General features: G+C 44.8%; 2 protein-coding genes across 2 annotated transcripts; both read left to right on the top strand.

Annotated features, from left to right (window-relative positions):
* The first annotated feature begins 8,327 nt into the window (after nt 1–8,327).
* Nucleotides 8,328–9,287, top strand: MAGEB2 (MAGE family member B2). The gene has a single exon (XM_012448914.1). It carries the CDS (start codon nt 8,328–8,330, stop codon nt 9,285–9,287), a length of 960 nt encoding a protein of 319 aa, XP_012304337.1.
* A 15,321-nt stretch (nt 9,288–24,608) lies between these two features.
* On the top strand, nt 24,609–25,649 carry MAGEB3 (MAGE family member B3). The gene has a single exon (XM_012448915.2). The coding sequence runs from the start codon at nt 24,609–24,611 to the stop codon at nt 25,647–25,649; it is 1,041 nt and encodes a 346-aa protein (XP_012304338.2).
* The last annotated feature ends 1,634 nt before the right edge of the window (nt 25,650–27,283 follow it).

The following is a 27,283-nucleotide window of genomic DNA, read 5'->3' as shown; positions in this document are numbered from 1 at the left end:
AGCATTAGGACAATTACCTAACGCTTGCAGGGCTTAAAACCTAGATGATGGGTTGATAGGTACAGCAAACCACCATGGCACATGTAGACCTATGTAACAAACCTGCATGTTCTGCACATGTATCCAAGAATTTAAAGTAAAATAAAAAAATTAAAAGATGAGAGTTTTTAATAAAAAAACAAAATGTGAAAATCCTTGATTTTTTCCCCCGTGATCCACACAAAATAACACAGCATCAGAAAAGATATTTTCTTGAAAATGTGAAATAACTCCACATTCAAAAAGTTAAAATCATGAAATAGAGAAAAAAATAAAAAGGTGAGATGTGTTCAATTCTTGATTTGCCTTATTCCTCTTAGTCTTTCTTTTTATAAAATTAAGAGATATATAGCTAGATTTGTTTGGCTTTTTCAAAAATGTAAGACAAATGAAATTGCACTCATTTAGTCCCCTTGTTCATTGGCTCTTTTATTCCCTAAATATTAATCAATTCTCTGCTCTTTGGAAGACTCTGTATTAGTATTGGAGATGATAAGAAATAAGAAAGAAAGTTTTACCCATTGTCCAAAGAAGTTTAGTCGTTAGTTGCAACTATCATACAAATACATGGTGAAAGTATCTCTCAGACCCAAAGGACAAGGTTAAAAAGGAGGGAGGCAGGTAAGAAAGAGGGAAGGGGGCCGGGTGCAGTGGCTCACGCCTGTAATCCCAGCACTTTGGGAGGCCGAGGCGGGTGGATCACGAGGTCAAGAGATCGAGACCATCCTGGTCAACATGGTGAAACCCCGTCTCTACTAATACAAAAAATTAGCTGGGCATGGTGGCGCGTGCCTGTAATCCCAGCTACTCAGGAGGCTGAGGCAGGAGAATTGCCTGAACCCAGGAGGCGGAGGTTGCGGTGAGCCGAGATCGCGCCATTGCACTCCAGCCTGGGTATCAAGAGCGAAACTCCGTCTCAAAAAAAAAAAAACAAAAACAAAAAAAAACAAAAACGAAAGAGGGAAGGGTTCCAGATGAGTGTGTGAAGTGTAAATGCTCTGAGAAAAAGAAAGTTAGGGCCTTGGGAAGCTGCAGGTCTCTCACTGGGAGGTAATTTTAAGTGAGGCTGCATGCTGGGTTGGAGGAGGCTGTGGGAGTGGGGAGCAGGGCAAGACCCTCAAATAGTGAGCTTCAGAGTTGAGAGACTAAGCCTGTAATGGCAAAGTGTTCTTAACTTTGGTATTTGGAGAAAACTGGAGAGAAGCTCCACTAGAGGCAGGATTGGAAAGTATCCCGTGCTCTTATCTCAGTGCAGATGAATACAGTGCAGAAACTAGCTGCTTTATATACATTATATCCAGTGAGCTTCTGAGAAATACGGGTGATACTCTCTTAAGATGAACTGATAAGAAGCCGCTGAGTGCTCTGTACTGAGCTGGGCGAGTTAGAGTTAATTCCATTAAAAGGAGCATTCAAATTAGGCTATCATGTACATAATTTGGCAAACTCCAGCAAGTTCTAGGTTTTTGGTGCTTATTAAATTAATGAAAACAAGGGGATTTAGATGGAAGTGACACTGGGAGGGAAGAAAGTTGTTAGTCCTTGACACAAATGTTAGGAGCATTGCGTTGCACCTAACTGGAGAAGTCTACCTCACATTCGATAATTCATCATTTAAGGGGAAATATTATTTAATTTTTCTTGCTAATCTGCATTTTGGCTCATTGGGTTTTCTTTGTTTGAGAATGCTGCATATTATTTGACATCTGTTGGATTAAGAAAAAGCAATCCCAGCGGGGTAGGTGGTACCATCAAAGTTCAAGTTAATCATAGGTAAAAACTGCCATGCTGAAATCTCAATACTGGCCAAGTACTGTACCAGGTGCTTTACATACATAAACCACATTTCACTAATTCCACAAGGAAGGGTTTATCAAACCTATTTCACAGATGCAGAGCCTGAGGCTCACAGAGTTTAGTAATGTGCCTGAGTTCACATAGCTGGTAAGTGACAGGGCAGAAACCAGACCCCCAGTCTGGATTAATCTAGATCCCACACTGTTCCAGTCTTCCCACTCTGAGGCCAGCCTTGTGTTGTTTCATTCATTTTGTTTCTCTTTATTTGAAAAATGTATCTCAGGCAATAAAAAGAAGGAGTTTGTGCCCATACTACTGAGTCAAATACATTGCCAGACCAATACGAATGTCAAAATAAATGAGAGGCATAAATAAAGAAAAGAAAAATAGTAGCTGGTGTCAATATGTTCATCAACACATGCAATATCAAGTAATCTCAAAATATCAGAAGCTCCTAAAATCATCCTGGACAGTCCCTTCCCTGTAGAAAATAAATCTGTCACAAGAGAATTTACATGAGAATCTAAGTCTGGTAAGATGGAAAAGATCAGTATGTTTTTTCTCTGACAGAACACTACCTGTCCTGGGGCTTCTGCCTTGTGCTTCAGATTCCCCATCTCACATCACTCCTGGAACACAGCTCCTTCTCTGCAAGGTTTGCAGTAGAAAAACTGGTCATGTTTGCAGGGATGTGGCATTTCCCAGAAAGCCTTTAATCCAAGATGATCCCAAGTTCAGAGGACATGGGAAACCAATATCCCAGAATATATGAGGTTATGCACACAATGGCTCACATCTGCTCTCAGACCTAGAAAGCTCGAGACAGAACTGTGAGGCTGAGCATCCCCTCATTTAATCTTCAGACCTCTCATGGACATGGCCTAAGAAGGTCAACTTTATGTCAGAAGATGGAATTCAGTCTCTGATAGATATGAATGTGAGGACCCTGAATCAAGATGATGGAAGGACCCAGCCAGTACCATGGGGTCCCACAAAGTCCAGCTCAGGCTGTCAGCCCTTCAAGGTCCAGAACAGCCCTAGCTAAAAGTAGTTCACCACAACTTTCAGTTCAGAGGTCCCCAGAAGATGAGTACCTTGATCTGACAGGAGGAGCCTCAGATTAGTAGAGGATGGAGTGCCCCAAGACTGGTCAGGTGTCATGGTGAGGACCCTGAAAAGGAATAAGAGAACTGTTAGAGGACCAACAGGTATGTGTGCCAGCTGCACATTAACAGACCCACTATAATAAAACAGACCCACTATAATAAAACAGCAGAGTTTTCAGCAGAGAAAGAGTTTAATGATCGCTGGTTGCCAAGTGAGATGAGCAGAGACTCTCAAATTCATCTCCCCAGGGAGTTCTGGGCTGGGATTTGCAAGGAGATCATGGAGGGTGAGGGGCTGGGGAATTTAGGTTGTTGATTTGCTGGGGTAAAGGGGATGAAATCATCGCAATGTGGAAACTGCATTTTTTTTAGTGAGTCAACTCCTTATGGGGTCCTTTGGACCAGCTAATGTCAGTAGGGTCCTTTAGAGCAGCTGGAATCAGTGGGGTCCTTCAAAACAGCTGAGTCATTAGATTCATCAGTATGCAGGACATAAAGGAATATCTCAACGAAAAAAAAATGTTTCACTATGTTCAAATTGTTATCTATAGAACAATTAAGGGGAAGTATAATCTAGTAAAAAGATCTACATGATTCTGGGATAATAGACACCAAACAACTATGAGGAAGCAGGTTAGAGAGCGAGCTGACTTCATGATTAATGCTGAATGTTCTGCAAGCTTGGTTTATCTTCATTTATCTCCCTTCCTTTTTCCTTAATTTTATACAGTTCATAGGGGCACTTTGAAAACCACCACCCCAGAACAGAGGAGCCTACAAATTCCCCCAATGCTGTCACCCTTGGGATGCCCAGAAGAGAATTATGAGGTGGAGAAATCCCATCAATATGCCTGGTGTGTTTCACAGAGGTGAAGACCTTGGACTAGAGACAAAACCCAGGCCCTAACAGGAGTCAAGGTGAGGATCCTAAGTGTTATAAGGGGACCCCCCCCACCACAACACCAGCAGAAGGGGGCAAATAGAGCCCCTCACCATTCTTAGCACTGCTGAGAGGCCCCAGAATAACTATCTCTGAGTCCTCCTCATTCCATCTGCATAGTCTCGGGGAAGGAAGGGCACTTGTCTTTAGAGGGTGACCCCAGCTGTGCAGAGAGAGAGTCTTGGCTTTCACAGTAATCATGGTGAGGATTCTGACTGTGGATGAGAAGACCTCTCCCCAAAAGAGGCACATTCACAGAGCCCTGCCGCTGCTGTCAGGCCTGTGAGGCCCAGGCAGGGGTGGCCTGTATGGCATGCTCAGATTTCCACCGTGGGCCTGAGGGAGATGGGGGTATTGTTTGGAGGCTGGCAGATTTGGGTCAGCAGGCGGGAGTGGTCCCAGGCTGCTTGATACTAAGGTGAGTACCCTAGTGGGGCGGTAGGGACCAGTGATGATAGAACAGTGATGTGCCACAGCGTCCTGCCCCTGCCATCACCTCTCAGAGGTTCCGGGCTGCCGGATGTGGCTCATCCTGACTTCTGCTTTGAAGGGAGGGCCCGAGTGGATGTGGCTCATCCTGACTTTTGCTTTGAAGGGGTACGCAAGCGGATGTGGCTCATCCTGACTTCCGCTTTGAAGGGGGTACGCAAGCGGATGTGGCTCATCCTGACTTCCGCTTTGAAGGGAGGAGCGAGCGTCTCGCTGGCGGATTTGAGTCAGCTGGAGGAGTCGTCCCAGGCTGCTAGATACTAAGGTGAAGACTCTAGTGGGGACATAGGGACCAGCGAAGCTAGAACGGTTACTTCCCTTCCGTAACGTCCTGTCCCTTCTGTCAGCCCCCGTAGCGTCGTGTCCCTTCTGTCAGTCAGCCCCCGTAGCGTCCTGTCCCTTCTGTCAGTCAGCCCCCGTAGCGTCCTGTCCCTTCTGTCAGTCAGCCCCCGTAGCGTCCTGTCCCTTCTGTCAGTCAGCCCCCGTAGCGTCCTGTCCCTTCTGTCAGTCAGCCCCCGTAGCGTCCTGTCCCTTCTGTCAGTCAGCCCCCGTAGCGTCCTGTCCCTTCTGTCAGTCAGCCCCCGTAGCGTCCTGTCCCTTCTGTCAGTCAGCCCCCGTAGCGTCCTGTCCCTTCTGTCAGTCAGCCCCCGTAGCGTCCTGTCCCTTCTGTCAGTCAGCCCCCGTAGCGTCCTGTCCCTTCTGTCAGTCAGCCCCCGTAGCGTCCTGTCCCTTCTGTCAGTCAGCCCCCGTAGCGTCCTGTCCCTTCTGTCAGTCAGCCCCCGTAGCGTCCTGTCCCTTCTGTCAGTCAGCCCCCGTAGCGTCCTGTCCCTTCTGTCAGTCAGCCCCCGTAGCGTCCTGTCCCTTCTGTCAGTCAGCCCCCGTAGCGTCCTGTCCCTTCTGTCAGTCAGCCCCCGTAGCGTCCTGTCCCTTCTGTCAGCCCCCAGAGGCCCTGGCCTGCCAGATACGGCTCATCCTTACTTCCGCTTTGAAGGCGAGAACCCGAGCGAGTATAAGGGGTGCAACTTCTGGTCTGCCGAGGGTGAATTCTTCAGGTCTGGTCGGGAGTCAAGGTGAGGACCCTGAGTATAAATTGAAGACACCACCCCTACCCATAAAAAACAGGGTCCCACCAAGTTCCGCTTCTGTATTTGGTCCTGGGAGGCTCTGGTAAAGCCGTCCGGCAGAGTTCCATCTGGAAAGTTGGGCGTTGCGGGAGGCTGTCGCCGGGGAAGGAGGCTTGGACTTAGGGAATAGGCCTGATTCTGCAGATAGGGTAGGTGTAGGCCCTAACTGAAGTCAATTTGAGGGGCTTAAATGTGGATTGAAGAGAACATCTCCTACTCTTAACAAAGAAGGCCTCACTAAGTCTTGTCCTTGCAGATGGCTCTGGGAGGCCCCAGAAAAGCTGTACCTAGAAAGTCTCAGGGAGGGGAGGGCCTTGAACCTAGGGAACAGCCCTACTTCTGCTCATATGGCATAAACCTAAAACCTAACTGGGGTTAAGGTGAGGACTCTGAGTATTAATAAGTGAATCTCTACCCAAAAGAGGAATCATGCTGAGCAGTTCCCAGGCCGAGGTGAAATTGGGCTTTTGATGGCCCCAGGCCAAGGTAACAAATGCAGAGCAACCTGACTTCCCCTCCAGGGACTAAAGAAGTTGAGGGCTGCACCCACATCTGCTGTCAGCAATAGGAGCATCAGGGCAAAGCTGGCATCCTGAGATGCCCTCTCGTTCCCTCTGGAGGTGGTCTCAGGAAGGTGAGGGCCTTGGTGTAATGGGGTAGGTCTAATTCAACAGAGAGACCCAGTCCCTACCAGGAATCAAGGGTGTGACACTGAGTGATGAGGAGGGGACTCCAACCAGAAAGAAGGGCCACATAGAGCCCCACCCTTGTTGTCAGACTAGGGAGACCCAAGCATGTTGGCATGTTGAGTTGCACTCACTCTTCCCAGGACATCTCAGAGAAGTGAGGGACCCCGTTAAAGAGGGCAGTCTTAGATCAGCAGAGGGAGGATTTCCAGGTTGTGCCAGATGTCATGGTAAGAACTCTGACTGCAGGGAGCTCCCACCCCATATTAGTGGGAGCCACACAATCCTCAGTACTGTCAGCTCTGAGAGACCCCAGGCAGAAATGTCATGCAGAGGTGCCCATCAGTTCCCACTCAAGGGTAATAGGGAAACGAGGGTTTTGATCTGAGGGTGGTGATCACTTGTCAACAAAAGTAATGTATTAATTAGTTCATTCTGGCATTGCTATAAATACCCAAGACTGGGTAATTGATAAGGAAAAGGTTTAATTGGCTCACAGTTCTGAAAGCTATACAGGAAACATGATGCTGGCATCTGCTCAACTTCTGGGAGCAGAGCTCAGGAAATTTACAGTCATGGCAGAAGGTGAAGGGAAGCAAGCATGTCACATGGCCAGAGCAGGATCAAGAGACAGGAAGAAGTGTTACACACTTTTAAATGACCAGATCTCATGAGAACTCACCATTAAGAGGAATGGTGCTAAACCATTCGTGAGAAACTTACCCTCACGATCCAGTCACCACCCACCAGGCCCCACCTCCAACACTGAGCATTACAATTCAGCATGAGATTTGGTGAGGATACACAGATCCAAGCCATATCAGGGAAGAATCTTAGACTCTCTCATGAGTCACATTTAGAGGCTGAGTTGGGACTGTATGCAGGACCATGTAGTACAGGGCAGTTATCTGACTGCCACAGCTTTTACTTTTGAAAAGACCGCATTTGGGTCTTTTCCTCACTTCCTCCTATGGGTTCTCAGGTAGGTTGGCTCTTACCATGAGGACATAGGCCTCAGTTCAGTAAAAAGGAGAGCTCCCCTACCGGGGTCAAGTTGAGGAATCTGAGTGAGAATTCAAGGGACCATCGAACCCTTAACAATGGAGATATCAAAGAATCCAGTTCAACCCTTTATTTTCAGCCCTAGAAAGCTCAGGAAAGGGTCATCAGGTTTAGTGTCCTCATCTTTTTTTTTGAGACGGAGTGCTATTCTGTCACCCAGACTGCTGGAGTGCAGTGGCGTGATCTCAGCTAACTGCAACCTCCGACTCATTGGTTCAAGTGATTTTCTTGCCTCAGCCTCCCTAAGTAGCTGGGACTACAGGCACCCACCACCACACCTGGCTAATTTTTGTATTTTTAGTAGAGATTGAGTTTCACTGTGTTGGCCAGGTTGGTCTTGAACTCCTGACCCCCATGATCTGCCTGCCTTGGCCTCCCAAAGTGCTGGGATTACAAGTGTGAGCCACCATGCCTGGCCTCCCTCCCTTTCTTCTGTAAGATCTAAGAGAGGTGAGATTCTTAGTCTGAAGGTGTAGCCACCAGTCAGCAGAAGGGGGTTGGTGCCAAACCGTACGTGAAGCCAAGGTAGGGACCTTGAATGAGAGCTGAAGACTCTAATGACTCCAAGACATCAAAGACCCCACTGAACTCTCAGCACTGAGTGTCACTTGTAAGGGTAGTGGATTGAGGCACCCCTTCAGTTCCTTCTCATAGGTCCCAGGGAGCTTTGAGTTATCAAATTTAGAATAGCAGAAGGGAGTGGCTGAGGCCCTGCCCAGAATTAATATGATAATCCTAAAATGAACTGATAAAACCCAAAACACCAGAAGACAGGAAGTCCCACTGCCAGTACCTCCTGTCACTATAGTAAGCCCAAGGCAGGGCTGATAGAATGCAGCCTAAAACTCACTATAGAGGTTCTATACTTCTTCTCTGGTCTCTTAGGGGAGAGGCTGACCAGGGCAACACGAGCCCTGTGGCTTTCTGGAACAGTACCTTCAGGGAAAATTGCAAAGGTAGGCTTCCTTCAATAAAGCCAAGGTGGTCCCTTCCTGCTGAAGGTGCTCACAGATCTCATTCCCTGATCGCCAGGTATACTAACCACCTATTTTCCTGCCCACATTTCTTAGTGTACCCAACCATCATGCCTCGTGGTAAGAAAAGTAAGCTCCGTGCCCGTGAGAAACGCCTCAAGGCCCGAGAAGAGACCCAAGGTCTTAATGTTCTTCAGGTCACTGAAGCAGAGGAAGAAGAGGCCTCTTGCTGTTCCTCTTCTCTTTCTGAGGGTGCTGCTTCAAGCTCGCCTTCTGCTGGCATTCCCCAGAAGCCTCAGAGAGCACCCCCCACTGCCACTGCTGCTGCTGCTGTAGGTGTTTTGCCCACAAAATCTAAAAAAGGTGCCAAGAGCCAAAGAAGGGAAAAAGCAAGTTCTTCCCAGGCCTCAACATCCACTAAGAGCTCAAGCGAAGATCTTCTAACCAAGAAGACAGGGCTGTTAGTGCATTTTCTGGTGTACAAGTCTAAATTGAAAGAGTCTGTTACAAAGGGAGAAATGCTCAAGATTGTTGGCAAAAGGTTCAGGGAGCACTACCCTGAGATCCTCGAGAAAGCCTTGGACTGCCTGAATCTTGTCTTTGGCCTTGAGCTGAAGAAAGTCAACCCCAGAGGCTACACTTACACCTTTGACAACAAGGTAGACCCCACTAATGAAGAATGTCTGCTCCGTAACTGGGGCTTTCCCAGGAGCGGGCTTCTGATGCCTCTCCTGGGAGTGATCTTCTTATATGGCAACTCTGCCACTGAGGAAGAGATCTGGGAATTCCTGAATATGTTGGGAGTCTATGATGGAGTGGAGCACCTAATCTATGGGGAACCCCGGAAGCTCATCACCCAAGATCTGGTGCAGGAAGGATATCTGGAGTACGAGCAGGTGCCCAACAGTGATCCCCCACGCTATCAATTCCTGTGGGGTCCAAGAGCCTGTGCTGAAACCAGCAAGATGAAAGTCCTTGAGTTTTTGGCCGAGGTGAATGGTACCACCCCCAGTGCCCTCCCATTCCATTATGCAGAGGCTTTGAAAGATGAAGAGAAAGCTGGAGTCTGAGCCAGAGTTGTAGCCAGGCCTTAAACTATTGCCATGGCCAGTCATTCTCCCAGAACCAAGTTTACCTGCTGTTCTCACGTCCAATGTGGTCTTAGGCAGATGATTTACTTTGCAATTGAAAAGGTCTGTTAATCTGTGTTCTTGTTATGCATGAATAACTTGTTGATTTTTTAAAAATCTTTTTCCTCTAGTGTTTCTTTCAACAGAAGGTTTATTTAGATTCAGAATATAAATAAATGATATAGATCACCTTGTTGTTGCTGTTTTTCAGGGATAGTAGAAAGTGTTCTGTTTTTTGAGTGAAACAAATTATTAATAGAAATCCTTTAATCACTTTTATAATCCAGGATAAGAAAATGTGGCATTGGAATAGAAATATCTTTGAAAATGTTAAAGACCCCATAGTGAAATAGTTGGGATCAGAAGCCAGAGGGGTAAAGATGGTCAATTCCTGGTTTACTTTACTTCGTCTAATCCTTCTTTACATAAAGATACATATGTTTTAGAAGTTACATACCTGGATTTGTTTATGTCATTCAAGAATGTGTGAGAAATTAAATCATAATTAGTTAATTCTCTTGTTTATGGCTTTTACTTTACCCAAACAGTGATTGAGCATCTGCTCTTTAGGAGTCTTCATGCTTGTACTGAGAATGTTTAGTCAAAGAAGATGCAGCTTGTGCCCGTGCAATTGTAGATTCTAGGAGAAGCTGTCTTCATGGAAGAAGCTGAGATACTTCATAAAAAATAAAAGACAAGATAAAGAGGTAATGAAAGGAATAGTTTTCATCGCTAAGCAGCATTTTGGCTGAATGTGATTTTTCAGTCTTAGATTGTTGCATATTCTCTGAGATATCCTGGATTTTTTTTAAAAAAATCTGTTGGTAATGTCTCTGATCAAAACCATTGTAGTGGAATACAATGCAGCCATAAAAAATGAGTTCATGTCCTTGTAGGGACATGGGTGAATCTGGAAACCATCATTCTCAGCAAACTGACACAAGAACAGAAAATCAAACACCGCATGTTCTCACTCATAGGCGGGTGTTGAACAATGAGAACACATGGACACAGGGATGGGAGCATCACACACTGGGGTCTGTTGGGGGGAGCCTAAGGAAGGGACAGCAGGGGGTAGGGAGGTTGGGGAGGGATAACGTGGGGAGAAATGCCAGATATAGGTGACAGGGGGACAGAGGCAGCAAACCATCTTGCCATGTATGTACCTATGCAACAATCCTACGTGATCTGCACATGTACCCCAGAACCTAAAGTACAAAAATAAAAATAAAAAAGCCATCATAGCAATAATTGCCACTTCCTGATGTCTCAATACGAGACAGGCACATTTGCATACATTATATATATTCCACCAGTCCTATGAGATGGAGCTTATCAAACCCACTTTACAGTAAAGAGTATGAGGCTCACTTAGTTTGGTAATTTGCTAAAGTTTACAGGGCCAGCAGTGAGAGGGTTAGGATCAGCCCCCTGATCTGAATTACCCTAGACCCCGCACTGTTCCACCCCTCTCAGCCTGAGGCACCTTGAAAAAATATTTTAGTTTTCTTCTCACTATTGCAGAATGTGTTTCAGGTGATGAAAAGAATAACCTTTTAGCCTAACTAGTAGATTGGAATACATAGCCACAGCAACAACAATACAAAAACAAAACAAAAACACTGAGGTATAAATAAGTGAAAGAGACAATATTCAGTGACAGCATGATTATCTACATTTGCAGTGTTAGATGACCTCAAAAGATCAGGGGCTCCCCAAATCATCCCGAACAATCTCTTTCCTGTAGAAAGTAAATCTATCAGAACAGAAATTATATGAGAATGTCTGGCTGGCTGATAAAGAGAAGAAATATATCAATGTGTCTTTTCTCTGGCAGCCCCTCTCTGATCCTAGGTCCTCTGTTTTGTGCTACAGCTTTGCCATATCACACCACTCCTAGGACAGGGGCCCATTGCAGAGAGGAAATTGTTCTAGAATTTGCAGAGATGTGGCATTTCGCAGGAAGCATTTAATCCAAGAGACAGAGCCAAGATGCAGGCTGGGGAGATCAACATGCTGGAACATCAGGCAGGGGTATCACAGAGAGAGACCATTCCCTTCTGCTCTCAGACACAGTCCTATACTGAACCGTCAGTCTGAGCATCCCCTCACATATTCTTCAGGTGTCTAAGGGACATAAGAGCCCTAAGGGCAGCATCCTTATGTCACTAGAGAAAGGAATCCCAGCCTCTTATAGGAATTAATGTACTAAGCCTAAATGAGGATGATGGAAGGACCCAGGGGGCCTGTGAAGTCAGTGTCCAATCGTTAGTCTTGTGAAGTCCAGAGCTGTCCTGGCGGACGCTGACTTCCAATTCAGGTCCCAGCAAGGTGAGGACTTTGGTCTGAATGCCATGGCCTCAGGTCAGCAGGGAATGGAGTCCCAGGAAGGATGCAGAGTCTAAGTGAAGGCCTGGCATGTGGATATGGGGACCACTCAAGCCATAACTGGCAGGGCTGCCTCTAGTCATTCCTTTGCTATTGGCCCTAGGAGGCCCAGGGAAGAGCTGGCAGGCCCAAGTGCCCTTGACTTCTTGAGGAGATGAGAGACTTGATTTACACTCTGGCCTCCCAATTAAGCAGAGAGTCGAATCCCAGGCTGTGATAGGTGTTAAGGTAAAAATCTCAAATGAGGAAAGAGGCAACTGCCAGAGAGTTGAACAGAGAACAAAAATATCCTTAGAAAGTTATGCCCGGCCAGGCACAGTGGCTCAGGCCTGTAATCCCAGCACTTTGGGAGGCCAAGGTGGGTGGATCACTTGAGGTCAGGAGTTCAATACCAGCCTGGCCAACATGGGAAAACCCTATGTCTACTAAAAAAATACAAAAATTAGCTGGGCATGGTGGCGGGCGCCTGTAACCCCAGCTACTTGGGAGGCTAAAGCAGGAAGAATTGCTTGATCCTGTGAGGCAAAGCTTTAAGTGAGCTGAGATCGCACCACTGCACTCCAGCCTGGGCAACAGAGCAAGACTTCATCTCAAAGAAAGAAAGAAAGTTATGCCCTGGGAAGGCCATAAGCATAGTTCTTTCAGGCTGAGGATACCCCACATTTGCTGAGGAGGGAGAGTGGTCTCAGGGACATGAAGTCCTTGGACTAATAGGGGAGGCCCCATTCAGTAGAAGGAGGAGATTGCCTCCTTAACAGGAGTCAACATGATGACACTGAGTGACAATGAGGGGACTCCTCCCAGAAGAAGAAAGTCACATAGAACCTTGTCCCTATTGTCAGACCTAAGACCGGGACGTGACATGATGTATCATACTCACTTCTTCCCAGGTAATCTCACGGAGGTGAAAAATATTAACAAAGGGGGCAGCCTCAGGTCAGCAGAGAGATTTCTAGGTTGTTGAACACCTACCCCATAACGGTGGGAGAAACACAGATTTCTTCACTACTCTTAGCCCAGGGAGAACATGAGCAGTTATGGCAATATGAAGCAAATTTTACTTTTTTACTTCCTTTTACGGTGTAAAAGGGAATTGGTCTTCAATTTCCTTCATATGGGAAGATAGGCCTCAAGTCAAGACAGGGAGGATTTGCCCAGGGTGTGACAGGAATAAGGATAAGGACACTGAAGAGTATGGGACCACAGACCCCACATCAGTAGGAGCCACACAGAATCCTCCCTACTGTCAGCCCTCAGAGACCCCAAGCAGAAATGTCAGGTGGAGGTACCCATCAGGTCCTACTCAGGGGTAACAAGGGAAGTGAGGGTCTTGATCTTAGGGTGGTAGTCTCACATCAACAGAAAAAGAAATCTTAGCCCTGTCCAGAAGTTAAAAATGTAGGACCCTGTGTTGGGACCCTGCATGGAGCTACCCATCATAGGGCCTTGAGCTGCCTGCCACAGGTTTCATTCTTGTAAGAGCATTGGCAGATATGTAGCCAGATGAAGCCCTTGCTGTCTCTTGTTGCATCTTAGGAAAGTGTGGGCATCACTATGAAGAGATGTCGCCAGGTCAAGAAGAAAGGGATCCCCAGGCACTGCCAGGAGTGAAATCAGGGAATCTAAGTGGAGACTGAGGGGACAACATAGCCTTGAATAGATGGGACAACAAAGTGTCATGCCCTACCCTTTGATATCAGCCTTAGAAGACTCAGAGCAGGGCTGTGAGGGGAGGCAGCTCATCACTTTTTTATATAAGGTCTAGGGGAGAGGAAATCTTTGGTCTGAAAGTTCAGCTACCAGTCAGCAGAAGAGATCCAATACGTTCCAATCAATGTGCCAAGTGCTTTCCATTCATTACCCACATCCTGCCAGTTCTACCAGACAGGGCTTACCAAACGCATTTCGTAGATGCAGAACCTGAGGCTCATAGGATTTAGTAATGTGCCTAAGTTCACGTTGCTAGTAATGACAGGACTGGGACTAGGATCCTGGTCTGAGTTAGTCAAAAGCCCACACTGGGCCACTCCTCTTAGACTAAGGATGACCTTGTCTCTTAATTGACTTTTCCTCTCATCACTGCAAAATGTATCATAAGCCATAAAAAGAAAGACTGTGGCCAAAGTATTGGACTGTAATATACAGCCAGAACAATAAAAATATCAAAATAAATGGGAGGTTTGAGTAAGGAAAAAATATAATATTTTGATTACAGAATTACATACATATGTGATGTCCAATAAATTCAAAAGATGAGGGGTACAAAAAAATCATCTCTGACTCAGCCACTTCCTTATAAACAATGAATATATCGGGGCTGGGTGCGGTGGCTCACGCCTATAATCCCAGCACTTTTGGAGGCCGAGGCGGGTGGATCACGAGATCAAGTGATCGAGACCATCCTGGTCAACATGGTGTAACCCCGTCTCTACTAAAAATACAAAAATTAGCTGGGCATGGTGGCGCACGCCTGTAGTCCCAGCTACTTGGGAGGCTGAGGCAGGAGAATTGCTTGAACCCAGGAGGCGTAGGTTGCGGTGAGCCGAGATCGCGCCATTGCACTCCAGCCTGGGTAACAAGAGTGAAACTCCATCTCAAAAAAAAAAAAAAAAAAAAAAAACTAAATATATCAAAAGAGAAGTTACATGAGATCCTAAATCTGCCTGGGCAAGAATAGGAGATCAACATTTGTTTTATTCTCTTACAATCAACCACCTATCCTGGGCCCCTTGCCTTGTGCTGTAGATTTCCCATATTACATCAGTCCTAGGGCAAGGGCCTGTTCTTTGAAAGGTTTGTAGAGAGGGCACTATTCAAGAGTTTGCAGAGATGTGGCATTTTCCAGGAAGCCTTTAATCCCACTGGCAAGAGCCTGTATGAGGACATACATAAATCAGGACTGGTAAAACAAACACTGCAGAATATTGGTTATTACAAAAAATCTAGCCCCTGCCTGCATTCAGTCCTAGAGGGTCCCAGGCAGAACTGTCAGGCTGAACATCCTCTCATTTAGTTTTCATAGTTGTCAGGAACTTGAGAGCTTTGGCCTAAGGAGGGCAAGCTCAGGTTAGGAGAGAGATAAGGCCCAAGATCTGTTAGATAGAAATGCCAGATCCCTTAAAAGGAATCAAGGAAGCACTCACCCAGAACACCAGGGTGCCGAAGAGTTCAGGCCCTGCTGTCGACCCTTGGAGGTCCTGAATTCCATGGCTGGATGAAATATAGAATGGCCTTGAAAGATGAGGCAGAGAGAGCCTGAGCCAGAGCTGCAGCCAGGGCTGGTGTTACTGCCATGACCAGGGCACATCCCAGAGCCACGTCCAGATGCTCCTCCTACATCTAGTGAGATCTGAGACAGATTCTTCACTTTGTAATTAGGAGAAATAACCTAATGTAGATGACGGGTTGATAGGTGCAGCAAGCCACCGTGGAATGCGTATACCTATGTAACAAAACTGCATGTTCTGCACATGTATCTCAGAACTTAAAGTGTAATTTAAAAAAGAAAAGAAAAGAAAAGTCAACATTCTAAGTAGTGGAGAGCCAATTTGGACCTAGGGCAAACACATTGTATGTCTTCCTTTTGTTTTTGCTCTACTTGAATAACTAGAAATGTATCTTTTCTTTTTATTTTTGGTACTTTTAAAATGTATTCCTTTTAATAGAAGATTTATTTAGCTCAGTATCTGTGTTTATGAATAACATGGATAAATATGTATTTATATTTTCCATATACAAATGTAAAAGTGATGGTATTTTTATCAACATATTGAAAATCCTTAGATTTCTCTTTGTGGTCCAGAACAAGATAACATGTCCTATGAATAAGGACTTTTTTATTGTATAAATTTAAGTTGTACAGCAGGATGTGTTGATATACAAAATGGCCATGCACCGCATGGTGATGTTTCAGTCAGGACCACATATATGATGGTGGTCTTATAAGATTATAATGGAGCTAAAAAACTGCATTACTTACATGTGTGTGGTGATGCTGGTGAAAAACCTACTGCACTACCAGGCCTATAAAATGTAGCACATACAATTATGTGCAGTACATAGCACTTGATACCAATAATAAACAACTATGTTACTGGTTTATACCTTTTTTATACTATACTTTTTTAAAAATTAAGCTGGTGCAAAAGTAAATTACATTTTTTGCCATTAAAAGTAATAAGAATTAAGATGGAGTGGTAGTAGTAATAATATTCTAGTAATATTAAATGAGTAGTAATATTAATAGGTAGTAATATTAAAATATCAATATTAATACGTAGTAATATTCAAAGTAGTGATAATTGAGATGGAGTCTTGCTCTGTTGTCTAAGCTGAAGTGCAGTGGTATAAACTCAGCTCATTGCAACCTCTGCCTCCTGGGTTCAAGCAATTCTCCTACCTCAGCCACCTGAGTAGCTGGGATTACAGGGGCCTGCCACCACGCCCAGATAATTTTTGGATTTTTAGTAGAGATGGAATTTCACCATGCTGGCCAGGATGGTCTCAAACTCCTGACCTCCCTGGAGGTGATCTGCCTGCCGCAGCCTCCCAAAGTGCTGGGATTACAGGCATTACTTTTATCATTATTTTAGTGTGCACTCCTACTAATAAAAAAAAATGTTAACTGTAAAAACAGCCTCAGGCAGTTTCTTCAGGAGGTATTCCAGAAGACGCTGTTATCCTAGGAGATGACAGCTCCACGCGTGTTACTGTCCCTGAAGATCTTCCAGGGGACAAGATGTGGAGGTAGAAGACAGTGACATTGATGATCCTGACCCTGTGTAGGCCTAGGCTAATGTGTGTGCTTTTGTGTTCATTTATAACAAAAAAGTTTAAAAATTTAAAAAGTAAAAATAGAAAAAAAGCTTATAAAATAAGAATATAAAGAAAATATTTTTGTACAGTTGTATAATGTGTTTATGTTTTAAGCTAACTGTTACTACAAAAGAGTCAAAAAGCTAAAAATATTAGGAAGTTTATAAAGCAAAAAAAAGTCACAGTAAGCTAAGGTTAATTTATTGTTAAAGAAAGAAAACTGCTTTTGAAAATTTAGTGTAGCCTAAATGTACAATGTTTATAAAGTCTAAAGTCTATAGTAGTGTACAGTAATGTCCTAGGCCTTCACATTTACTCACTATTCAATCGCTGGGTCATTCAAGGCAACTTCCAGTTCTGCAAGCTACATTAATGGTAAATACCCTATACAGGTGGATGATTTTTAACCATGTTTTATACCCTATTTTTTACTGTACCTTGTCTATGTTTAGGTACACAAATACTTAGCACCGTGTTACATTTGCCTATAGTATTCAGTACAGTCACATGCTACACAGGTTTGTAACCTAGGAGCAATAGGCTATATCAAATAGCCTATGTGTGTAGTAGGCTATACCACCTAGGTTTGTATAAGTATACTCTATTATACTTGCATAACAATGAAATTGCCTAACAACGCATTTCTCAGAAAGTATCCTCGTTAAGCAATACATTACAGTACATAGTGAAATACTTACTACAGGTAAGCAATTTAATATATCCATTGTATCGTATAGTTACCTTGTTTTGTGGTAAGAGCATCTAAAATATACTCTTAGAAAATTTGCAGTATGCAATACAATATTATTAGCTATAGTCCTCATACTGTATTTTAGATTTCTATATATATATATTTTTTGAGATGGAGTTTCACTCTTGTTACCCAGGCTGGAGTGCAATGGCGCGTAGATCTCTAGATTTATTCATCCTACAAAGCTGCAACTTTGTACTGTTTGACATGCATCTCTGCATCCTCTCCCCACCCTGCCTGTGGTAACCACTGTTTCATTCTCTTTGGCTATATATTTAACTTTTTTTCTTTTTAGACTCTACATATAAGAGATATTAATAGCATGCATCATTTTTCTTTCTGTGTCTGGTTTATTTCACTCAGCATAATGTCCGCCAAGTTCATCTGTGTTGTTACAATGGCAGAATCTCTTTCTTTTCAAGGCTAAATAACATTTTTAAAAATTCTATCTTTGTTTCAGGGGTACATGTGCAGGTTGTTATATAGGTAAATTGCATGTTGTGGGTGTTTGGTGTACAGATTATTTCATCACCCAGGTAATAAGCATAGTACACAATAGGCAATTTTTCCATCCTCACCCACCTCCCACCCTCCACCTTCAAGTAGAACCTAGTATCTGTTGTTCCCGTCGTGTCCATGTGTACTCAGTGTTTAACTCCCACAAAGAATATGCAGTATTTGGTTTTCTGTTTCATTGTACGTGTATACCACAATCCTTTATCCATTCATCCATTGACAAACACTTTGGTTGTTTCCACATCTTGGTAATTGAGAATATTACTACAGTGAACATGGGAGCACAGATATCTATAGGAAATGATGATTTCATTTTTTTAGAAAAGCTGATACTGTATTCCATAATGGCTGTACCAATTTGCATTCCCACCAATAGAGTATAAGGGTTCCATTTTCTCTACACTCTTGCCAACACTCATCTCCAGTGGATTTTTGTTTGGCTGTTTTTTTTTTTTCTTTTTCTTTTTCTAATAGCCTTTCATATGAGGTGATATCTCACTGTGGTTTTGATTTGCATTTCTCTGATGGTTAGTGATGTTGAGAACATCTTTGTATAACTACTGGACATTTTTATGCCTTCTTTGGAGAAATGTCATGCAAATAGTGATTTTTCTTGGGTAGTGATTATCTTGGAAACATGAATGAACACTGTGTTAAAAATTATTGAGATCAAAAAAAGTTTTTTTAAAGATTGTCTGTTATTGGTTTACCAGATTCTTTTTAGTCTGTCTTCTTATAAAATTAAGAGTTATATATCTTGATTTGCTTAGATTATTAAAGAATGTAGAAGAGATTAAATCCTAATTTATTGGGTTTCACACTCACTCTCTTGTTTATTCCTTAATAGTTAATTGAGCATCAGCTCTTTGGAAGACTTCATGTAAGTACTGGGAATGTTTGCCCCAAAACAAATCAATTTCTTGCCCATTTAATTTTAGAGTCTAGGAGCAGCTGTCATAAAAAAAAAAAAAAAAAAGATGATGAGGTACTCTCTAGGACTTAAAGAACAAGTACAAAGGAGGAATGAGGAAAAGAGGAGGTTTGAGATGAGAGCAATCAAGTGTAAATGACCTGAGGCAAGGCAGTTTAGAATGTTAGGAAGCCTCAAGTCCCCTAGTGGGAGGTAATTTTAAGGGAAACTACTTGGTAGGGGCTGGATGAGGCTGTGGGAGGGGCCAGGCCCTCAGATGATGCCTCTCAGAGGTGTGAGACAAAACCTGGAATGGGAAGTAGTTCTTAATAGTTATTTTGTGGTCATGGAGAAACCAGAGAGTCTGCACCTGGGGCAGGGATGGAATGTGTCCTGTGCTCTTGTCCCATTGCAGGAGAACACAGTCACAGTGCACAAACTAGGTGCTTTATACCGTTGGTGCATTTCAGTGTTGAGAGACAGCCTGGAATGGGAAACTGTCCCTAACATTCACTTCCCTGTTGTGAGAAAACCAGATAGAATCTCTACCTAGGACAGAAGTGAAAAGTGTTCTACGTCCCTATCCCAGCACAGTCTAATACAGCGCACAACCTAGGTGTTCTATGTACATCATCTCCAGTGATTTTCTGAGAAATAAGGGAGATGATAGCTTCAAGGGAGGTAAGATGCCCAGAAACCACTATCCTGGCACTCTTTGTCCTAGGTTGGGGAGTTAGGAGCCTGCACTACTGAAAGGGCATTCAACAGGGATGCGGCCAGACATAGTGGCTCATGCCTGTAATCCCAGCGCTTTGGGAGGTGAGGCGGGTGGATCACTTCAGATGAGGAGTTCGAGACCAGCCTGGCCAACGTGATGCAATGCCATTTCTACAAAAAATACAAAAATTAGCTGGGCATGGTGGTGGGCACCTGTAATCCCAGATACTAGGGAGACTGAGGCAGGAGAATCACTTGAACCAGAGGCAGAGGATGCAGTGAGCCAAGATTGTGCCTCTGCACTCCAACTTGGATTACAGAGTGAGACTCCATCTCAAAAAAGAAAAAAGAAAAATCAAAACAGTGGTGGTTAACATGGAAGGTTATCTAGGATTTAGAAAAAAATATTGGTCATTGACAAAAATTTTGAGACTTGAGTTGTATCTAATTGGAGAAGGCTCTTCCACAAACACTTTATAAATTGCATAATTTTCCTTGAAAGCATCATTTTGTTTGATTACAATTTCTTTGTTTGGAGTTTGGTAATATGCTCAAGTTCACAGGGTGAGTAAGTGACAGGGCTGGGACTAGACTACTGTACTGAATTCTTCTAGGGCCCACACTCTTCATTCTGTTCCTCTCTGCCTGGAGCAGACTTTGTATTCCATAATTCACTTTTCTCCTCAATACTCCCAAATGCATCTCAGGGGTTAAAAAGAAGGATTCTGTGCACAAAGAATTGGATTGGAATACATAGCCAAAGCAATTAAGAATATTAAAATAAATGAAAGCTACGAATAAAGAGGAGAAAGATATTATTCAGTGACAATATGATCATCTACATATGCACAATCAGATAACCTGAAAATCAAGGACCACACAGTCATCCTGAACAGCTCCTTTCCATTAAGAAGTAAATTAATTAAAACAGAAGTCAAATAAGAGGCTAATGCTGGCTATTGAAAAGAATAAATCAGCATCATTTTTCTCTGACAACCCCTCGCCATCCCCTGGACTCCCTGCTTAATGTTATACTTTCCTTATCTCACATTAGCTCTGGGGCACAGACGTGCAAGGTTTGCAGTAGGAACACTGCCCAAGAGTTTGCAGCGATGTGGCATTTCCCAGGAAGCCTTTAATCCGAGAGACAAGAGTAAATAAGGAGGACACTCATGAATAAATACTGGAAAGACCATCACACCAAAAAGTAGAGGGTCATTCAGCGATCTAACCAAACCTGTTCTCAGACCTAGAATGCCCCAGGCAGTGCAGTCACACCAAGCGTCCTCTCTTTTACCCTTCAGGGTTCTCAGCAAAGTGAGAGTTTTGACCTAAGGTGACCTCGGTTAAGTAGAGGGAGGATCCCAAGGTCTGGCAGATATCATGGAGGACCTTGAATGAAGAACAGGAGGAGACAGAACAGTGATGCCCCACAGAAACCCGACTCTGCTCTCTGCCCTCACAGGACACAAACATCCCTGGCCTAATGTGGCTCATCCAAACTTCAGCCTAGATCTCAGAGGACCTTGATCTGAGCAGAATTCACATCACAGAAGGTGGAGTTCCAGGACTGGCCAGCAGCGAAGTGAGATTCTTGAGTAAGTATAAAAGGGAAAACTAAACCCACAAATGAGAGGACTTCATGCAGCCCAATCCATATTTTTAACCCTGAAAAGCCCCAGGCAGAACTATAAAACTGCCATGCCTCTCATTTCAGCCTGAGGGTCTCAGGGATGGGAGGGCTTTGTTTAATAGGGCAGCTTCCGTTCTTCAGAGGTGTCTTGGCCCTAATTACAGTCAAGATTAAGACCAAGCTGAGTGTGGTGTCTCACACCTGTAATCCCAGCACATTGGGAGACTGAGGCGATTAGATTGCTTGAGACCAGGAATTCAAAACCAGCTGAGGCAGCATGGCGAAAAACTGTACAAAAAAATACAAAAATTAAAAAAGGGCCAGGCACGGTGGCTCACGCCTCTAATTCCAGCACTTTGGGAGACCAGGTGGGCGGATCACGAGGTCAGGAGTTCGAGACCATTCTGGCCAATATGGTGAAACTTCCATCTCTACTAAAAATACAAAAATTAGCCAGGCATGGTGGCACGCACCTGTAGGCCCAGCTACCGAGAGGCTGAGGCAGGAGAATCGCTTAGACCCGGGAGGTGGAGGTTGCAGTGAGCAGATATCGAGCCACTGCAATCCAGCCTGGAGACAGAGCGAGACTCCCTCTAAAAACAGAAAATAGCTGAACAGCAGTGGTGCACCCCTATAGTCCCAGCTACCCAGGAGACTGAGGTGGGAAGATAGCTTAAGCCGTAGGGGTGGAGGCTGCAGTGAGCCGAGGTGGCGCCACTACACTCCAGCCTGGGTGACAGACTGAGACACTTTCTCAAAATAAATAAATAAACAGTTTTTTTTAAGGCAGGCCTCTGGCTCATGCTTGTAATCCCAGCATTTTGGGAGGCCAAAGCCGGCCGCATCACTTGAGCCCAGGAGTTCGAGGACCAGGAGATGGAGGTTGCAGTGAGCCGAGATTGCCCCACTATATGCCAGCCTGGGAGACAGAGTAAGGCCCTGTCTCAAAAAAAAAAAAGGTGAACACCGTTGGTGCTAAGCAGGGAAACTCTCTCCAAAAGAGGGGCCCGCCAAACAGTCTCGCTAACCCTGTTTTCAGGTCTGGGAGGCCCCAGGTCATGGCCTGATAACATGCCTAGACTTCCCCTCTAAGGACTATGGGAGGGGAGAGCTTTGGCGGACTTCGCTCAGTAGAGGAATTACTCTGCTCCACTAGTATCAAAGTGAGATCCCTCAGTAAGGACCTAGGGACCACTGACTCCAGAACAGCAGGGTCCCAGAGTCTCACCTCCTGCTGTCAGCCCTTGGAGACCCTGAGCGAGATGTGGCTCATCCTCACTTCCGCTTTGAAAGTGAGGCTATTGACCTGACAGGCGTAGTAGCTTCAGTTGGGTCCACAGCCTAGCGTGAATTCTTAGAATTGATCTGGAGTAAAGGTAAGAACCCTGAGCAGGGACTGAAGGGAACACTCCTTGCCCATTATGAAGGGGGATCCACAAAGTCTCACCCTTGTGGTTGACCCTGGGAGGTCCTGGTTGAGTTCCATCTGGAAAGTCTCACAGAGGGAGCATCTTGGACTAAGGCAGAGGGAGCATCTTGGATTAAGGCAGAGGGAGCATCTTGGACTAAGGCAGCAGCCCCAGTTATTCAGCTGGAGGAGACCTGGACCTTAACTGGAGCCAAGGTGAAGTGTGAGTGCTAACGGAGGGGATCTCTTCCCAGAAGGGTGTCAGCAGAAAGCAGCAGCAGCCCCACTGCTTAGCACCAGCGGTCCTTGTTTTTCTTTCTTTCTTTATTTTTCAGACAGAGTCTCACTGCTGCTAGCCAGTTTACAAGCCTCCAGACAGGGCTAGTCATAAGCGGGGGCCCTGACTTCCCCATCTAGGAAGGGAAGCGTTCAGGGAGGTGAGGGTTTTGTTTGGAGGTTGGCGAATTTAGGTCAGTAGAGGGAGAAATTTCAGGCTGTGATAAGATACCAAGGTGAAGACCCTGAATGAGAATCTAGGGACCAGCGACTCCAAAACAGTGGAGTCCCATGGAGTTCCACCCCTGTTGTCAGCCATCAGTCCCTGGGAAGTTGTGAACAGATAAGACTTGTCCTCGCTTCCTTGGAAGTGCTTTGAAGGGGAGGATCTGGAGGTGAGGGGCACAGCATCCTGTTGGCAGAAGGCGAATTCTTAGGACTCTTCTGGAGCATGGTCAGGACCCTGAATGTGGACAAAACAGACTACCATCCCGCAACCTAAAACTAAGAGGGCCACACTAAATCCTGCCCCTGAGGTCTTCCCTGGGAAGACCTTGAAGGCTGTCTGACATCTATCTACCTGGAAAGTCTCAGGGAGGGAAGGGCCTTGGTTTAGGAAAGTAGCCCCAGTTCAGCAAGTAGAAGAGAGTCAAGGTGAGGGCCCTGAGTGATAATGAAGGAATCTCTGCAATAGAGGTGGCAACGCAACGTCCCTGCACTCATTTTGCAAGCTCCAGGCAAAGGTTATTCATAGGTGGGGGCGGGAGGGTTCCCGACTTCCCTGTCCAGGGCCTTGTTCTGAGGCTGGAGGACTTAGGTTCATGGAGGGAAGTGTCCCACAACCTACTAGGAGTCAAGGTCAGAGACCTGATAGAAAACTAAAGGGAACACTGCCTCTAAAAGTAGAGTCCCACAAATTATGCCTCTTCTCTCAGCTCCAGGAAGCCTTGGAGTAACATCAGGCTGAGATGCTTCCTTACTGCCTAGAGAGTGACAGAAGGTTGAACTAATTATGTGCCCCAGTTCTGCAGAGGGAAAAGGGAGGAGACCCAGAGCCTTACGGGAGTCACAGTGAGGACCCTGAATGAGGACTAGTGATATCACTCCTCCCACATAAAGAAGAGACAACAAAGAGTCCCCTACTCCCCACTTGCATCCCTGAGGTGGCTGGGCATAGAGGTCTGGTGTATGTGAACTCACCTTTCTTTTTCATAGCATTAGGTTACTGAGGGCCTTTGTCTAAAGTGAGGGGCATCAGATCAGCAGAGGCAACTGTCTAGGTCCTACGTAGAGACAAGGTGAGGACTGTGAATGAGGTGTCAGAACCCCAATAAGCCCAGGAAAGGGTAGGTTTCCATAATGCTCTTAGCACCTAGTTCCTTTTGTCAGGGGTGGTCCCAAGGAGATGAGGACATTTGCTGGAGGTGTCAAATTTAGTGCAGCACAGAGGAGGGGACTCAGGCCCTGACAGTTTTTAGGATGATCCTGAATGTGAGCTGAGAGAAACCTACCCCAGAGTAAAAGGAGATTCACGAGAACTAGACCGGCTGTGGCTCCTCTCGGCCCCAGTATACACAGAATAGAGCTGGCAGGCTGCTGCCTAAGGCACACTTTAATTACTTTCACAGGGTTCTCAGAGGACAAACTGATCAGAACAGAAACCCTCTGGGTTTCTAGAGCAGTGCTCTCACAGAAACCTGCAGAGGTGGCCTTCTTTTAAATCCAAAGTGGAACCTCTCTGCTGAAGGTGCTGATTTCTTTTTCTCCTTCTCTCTCTCTCTCTCCTCCAGGTGCCTATATCACCTGCCCTTCTGCTGCCACTCTTGCTGTTCTTGACCATAGCCATCATGCCTTGGGGTCAGAAGAATATGCTCCGTGCACCTGGGACACGCCCACAGACCCGTAGTCAGACCCAGGGTCGTCAGAGTGCTCAGGCCACTGCAACTAAGGGGAAAAAAGTATCCTTTTCATCCCCTCTTGTTTTGAGGCCTACTGTCCAGAAGAAGTCTGCTGGTAGGTCAGGTGGCATTCTCAAGACGCCTCAGACAGCACTATCCACCACCATATCGGTAGATGTTTCTCACAAAAAGTCATGCAAGGGAGCCAACAGCAAAATTGAGAAAAAGCAAAGCTCCTCTCAGGGCCTATCCTCCACTGTGCAGTCTCGCACAGGTGGTCTAACCATGAAGATAAATCTGTTGGTGCACTTCTTGATGGAAACGTGCAAAATGAGAAAGCCCATTATGAAAGCAGATATGCTAAAAATTGTCCAAAAAAGGTATGAAAATCGCTTCCCTGAGATCCTTAAAAAAGCTTCTTTCAACATGGAGGTGGTATTTGGTGTCTATTTAAAAGAAATTGATTCTAGCAAGGACTCCTATATCCTTGTCAGCAAAATGGATCTCCCCAACAATGGGAGGGTGACTCGTGGCAACGGGTTTCCCAAGACAGGTCTCCTGCTGAATATTCTGTGTGTGATCTTCATGAAGGGCAACTGTGCCACTGAGGAGACGATCTGGGAATTCCTGAATAAGATGAAAATATATGATGGGAAGAAACACTTCTTATTTGGGGAGCCCAGAAAGCTCATCACCCAAGATTTGGTGAAGCTTAAATACCTGGAGTACCGACAAGTGCCCAACACTAATCCTGCACGCTATGAATTCCTATGGGGTCCAAGAGCCCATGCTGAAACCAGCAAGATGAAGGTCCTGGAGTTTTGGGCCAAGGTCAATCAAACTGTTCCCAGTGCATTCCAGTTCTGGTATGAAGAGGCTTTGAGAGATGAGCAAGAAAGAGCCCTAGCTGCAGCTACATTCAATGATGGCAGTGATGCCATGGGCAGAAAATGTTCCAAGGCCAAGGCTAGCAGCTCATCCCACGCCTAGTGAATTGAAGCAAAAGTTTCATTTTGTGGTTAAAGAGGGCAGTCACTGTTCCAAGGAGTGAAGGGCTGGGTGTTATTGGAGGGAACACACTGTATAATACCTTTTTGTTCTTGTTTTAAATGGATAATTTGAAGATTTATCTGTATCTTTGGGAGTATTTTTCAAATGCTCCTTTTATTTAACATTATAATCTAAGTTTAGGATTCATATTGGTCATAACCTGGAATTAGAATAAGCATTTCCTTGAAAAAAATTTTTTTTTTTTTTAAAGCAGTAAAATGTATGGGATTAAGAAATATAGAAAAAGAGTAAGATGGTCAATATTTTATTTCCTAAGTGTTTTTGCTTTGTGTTTTAATAAAATGAAAGATAAATAACCATATATGTCTGGCTTATTTAATAATGTAGAATTAAATCATAATAAATTAGACCTCGTGCTCACACACTCATTTATTCTTCAAGCATTAATTGAGCATCTGCTTTTGGAAGGATCCATGCTAGTACTGGGAGGGCTAAGAAAAGAAGACCTAGCAACTGACCTTAAAATTACAAGGTCAAGAAGCAGCTATCATCTAAGGAAAATGGTGATATGCACTCTAAGACCAAATGGATACATGATAAGAAGGGAGAGAGGTGGTTCCATGTGAGAACAGTCAAGTATAAATTATCTAATCAAGGCTGTGTGGGGCCTAAGGAAAGTGCAGGTCCCTCAATGGGAGTTAAGCGAGGCTGCATGGTGGGCTGGATGAGGCCGTGGGAATGGTGAGCAGGGGCCAGGCTCTCAGATGTTGCCTCTCAGAGGTGCGAGACGAAGTTTGGAATGGGAAACAGTTCTTAACAGTTACTTTGGGATCATGGATAAACCAGGGGAATCTGGGGCAGGAATGTGTCCTGTGCTCTTGTTCCAATACAAATAAACACAGCACACGCTAGGTGTTTTGTGCACATCATCTCCAGCCACTTTCTGAGAAATCAGGGTAATATCCTCAAGGGAGATGGGAGGCCCAGAAGCCACTGTGCTGGCACTCTTTGCCCTGGGCTGCGGGATCCAGAGCCTGTTCCATGAAAAGCACATTCAATTAGGTTACCTTGTGTGTAATCTGGCATACTCTAGGCAAGGTCTAGTTTCTGAGAGGTGGTTAAATGAATGAAAATAGAAGTGGTTTAGATGGAAGGATAGTTGAAAGAGATGGAAGTTTTTGATCCTTGAAACACATTTTAGAATCTGTGTTGCATCTACTCAGGAAGTCTACCTCATACTAATATTGAGTCATCTATCAAGTAATGAGGAAATATTAATTAGTTTTCCTTTCTAAGTAGCACTTTGTCTGATAGGGCTTTCTTTGTCCTAGAATATGGTATAATCTCCGACATCTCCTGCATTGAAAAATAAGACCCAGTGTAGTGGATTGCAATGTCAGGGGACAAATTAATCATAATAAGAACTGGCACTATTTTATGTCTCAATACATCTCAAGTACTTTATATACATTGTATATATTTTACCAGTCCTACAAAACAGAGTTTATCAAACCCACTTCACAGAAAAAATGTCTGAAGCCCACAGTCTGTTAATGTGTCCAATTTTTTCATGGCTGGTAAGTGACAGGACTGGGACAAGACCCCTAGTCTGA

Source organism: Aotus nancymaae, unplaced genomic scaffold, assembly GCF_030222135.1.
Source record: "Aotus nancymaae isolate 86718 unplaced genomic scaffold, 86718_ANA_hifiasm-v0.15.2.pri h1tg000058l, whole genome shotgun sequence".
NCBI lineage: Eukaryota > Metazoa > Chordata > Mammalia > Primates > Aotidae > Aotus > Aotus nancymaae.
This window is presented reverse-complemented; position numbering and strand designations above follow the sequence as displayed.

Bases quoted from the DNA above. Each gene is read 5' to 3' on its own strand.
- MAGEB3 (XM_012448915.2), top strand. From the start codon at position 24,609: ATGCCTTGGGGTCAGAAGAATATGCTCCGTGCACCTGGGACACGCCCA.
- MAGEB2 (XM_012448914.1), top strand. From the start codon at position 8,328: ATGCCTCGTGGTAAGAAAAGTAAGCTCCGTGCCCGTGAGAAACGCCTC.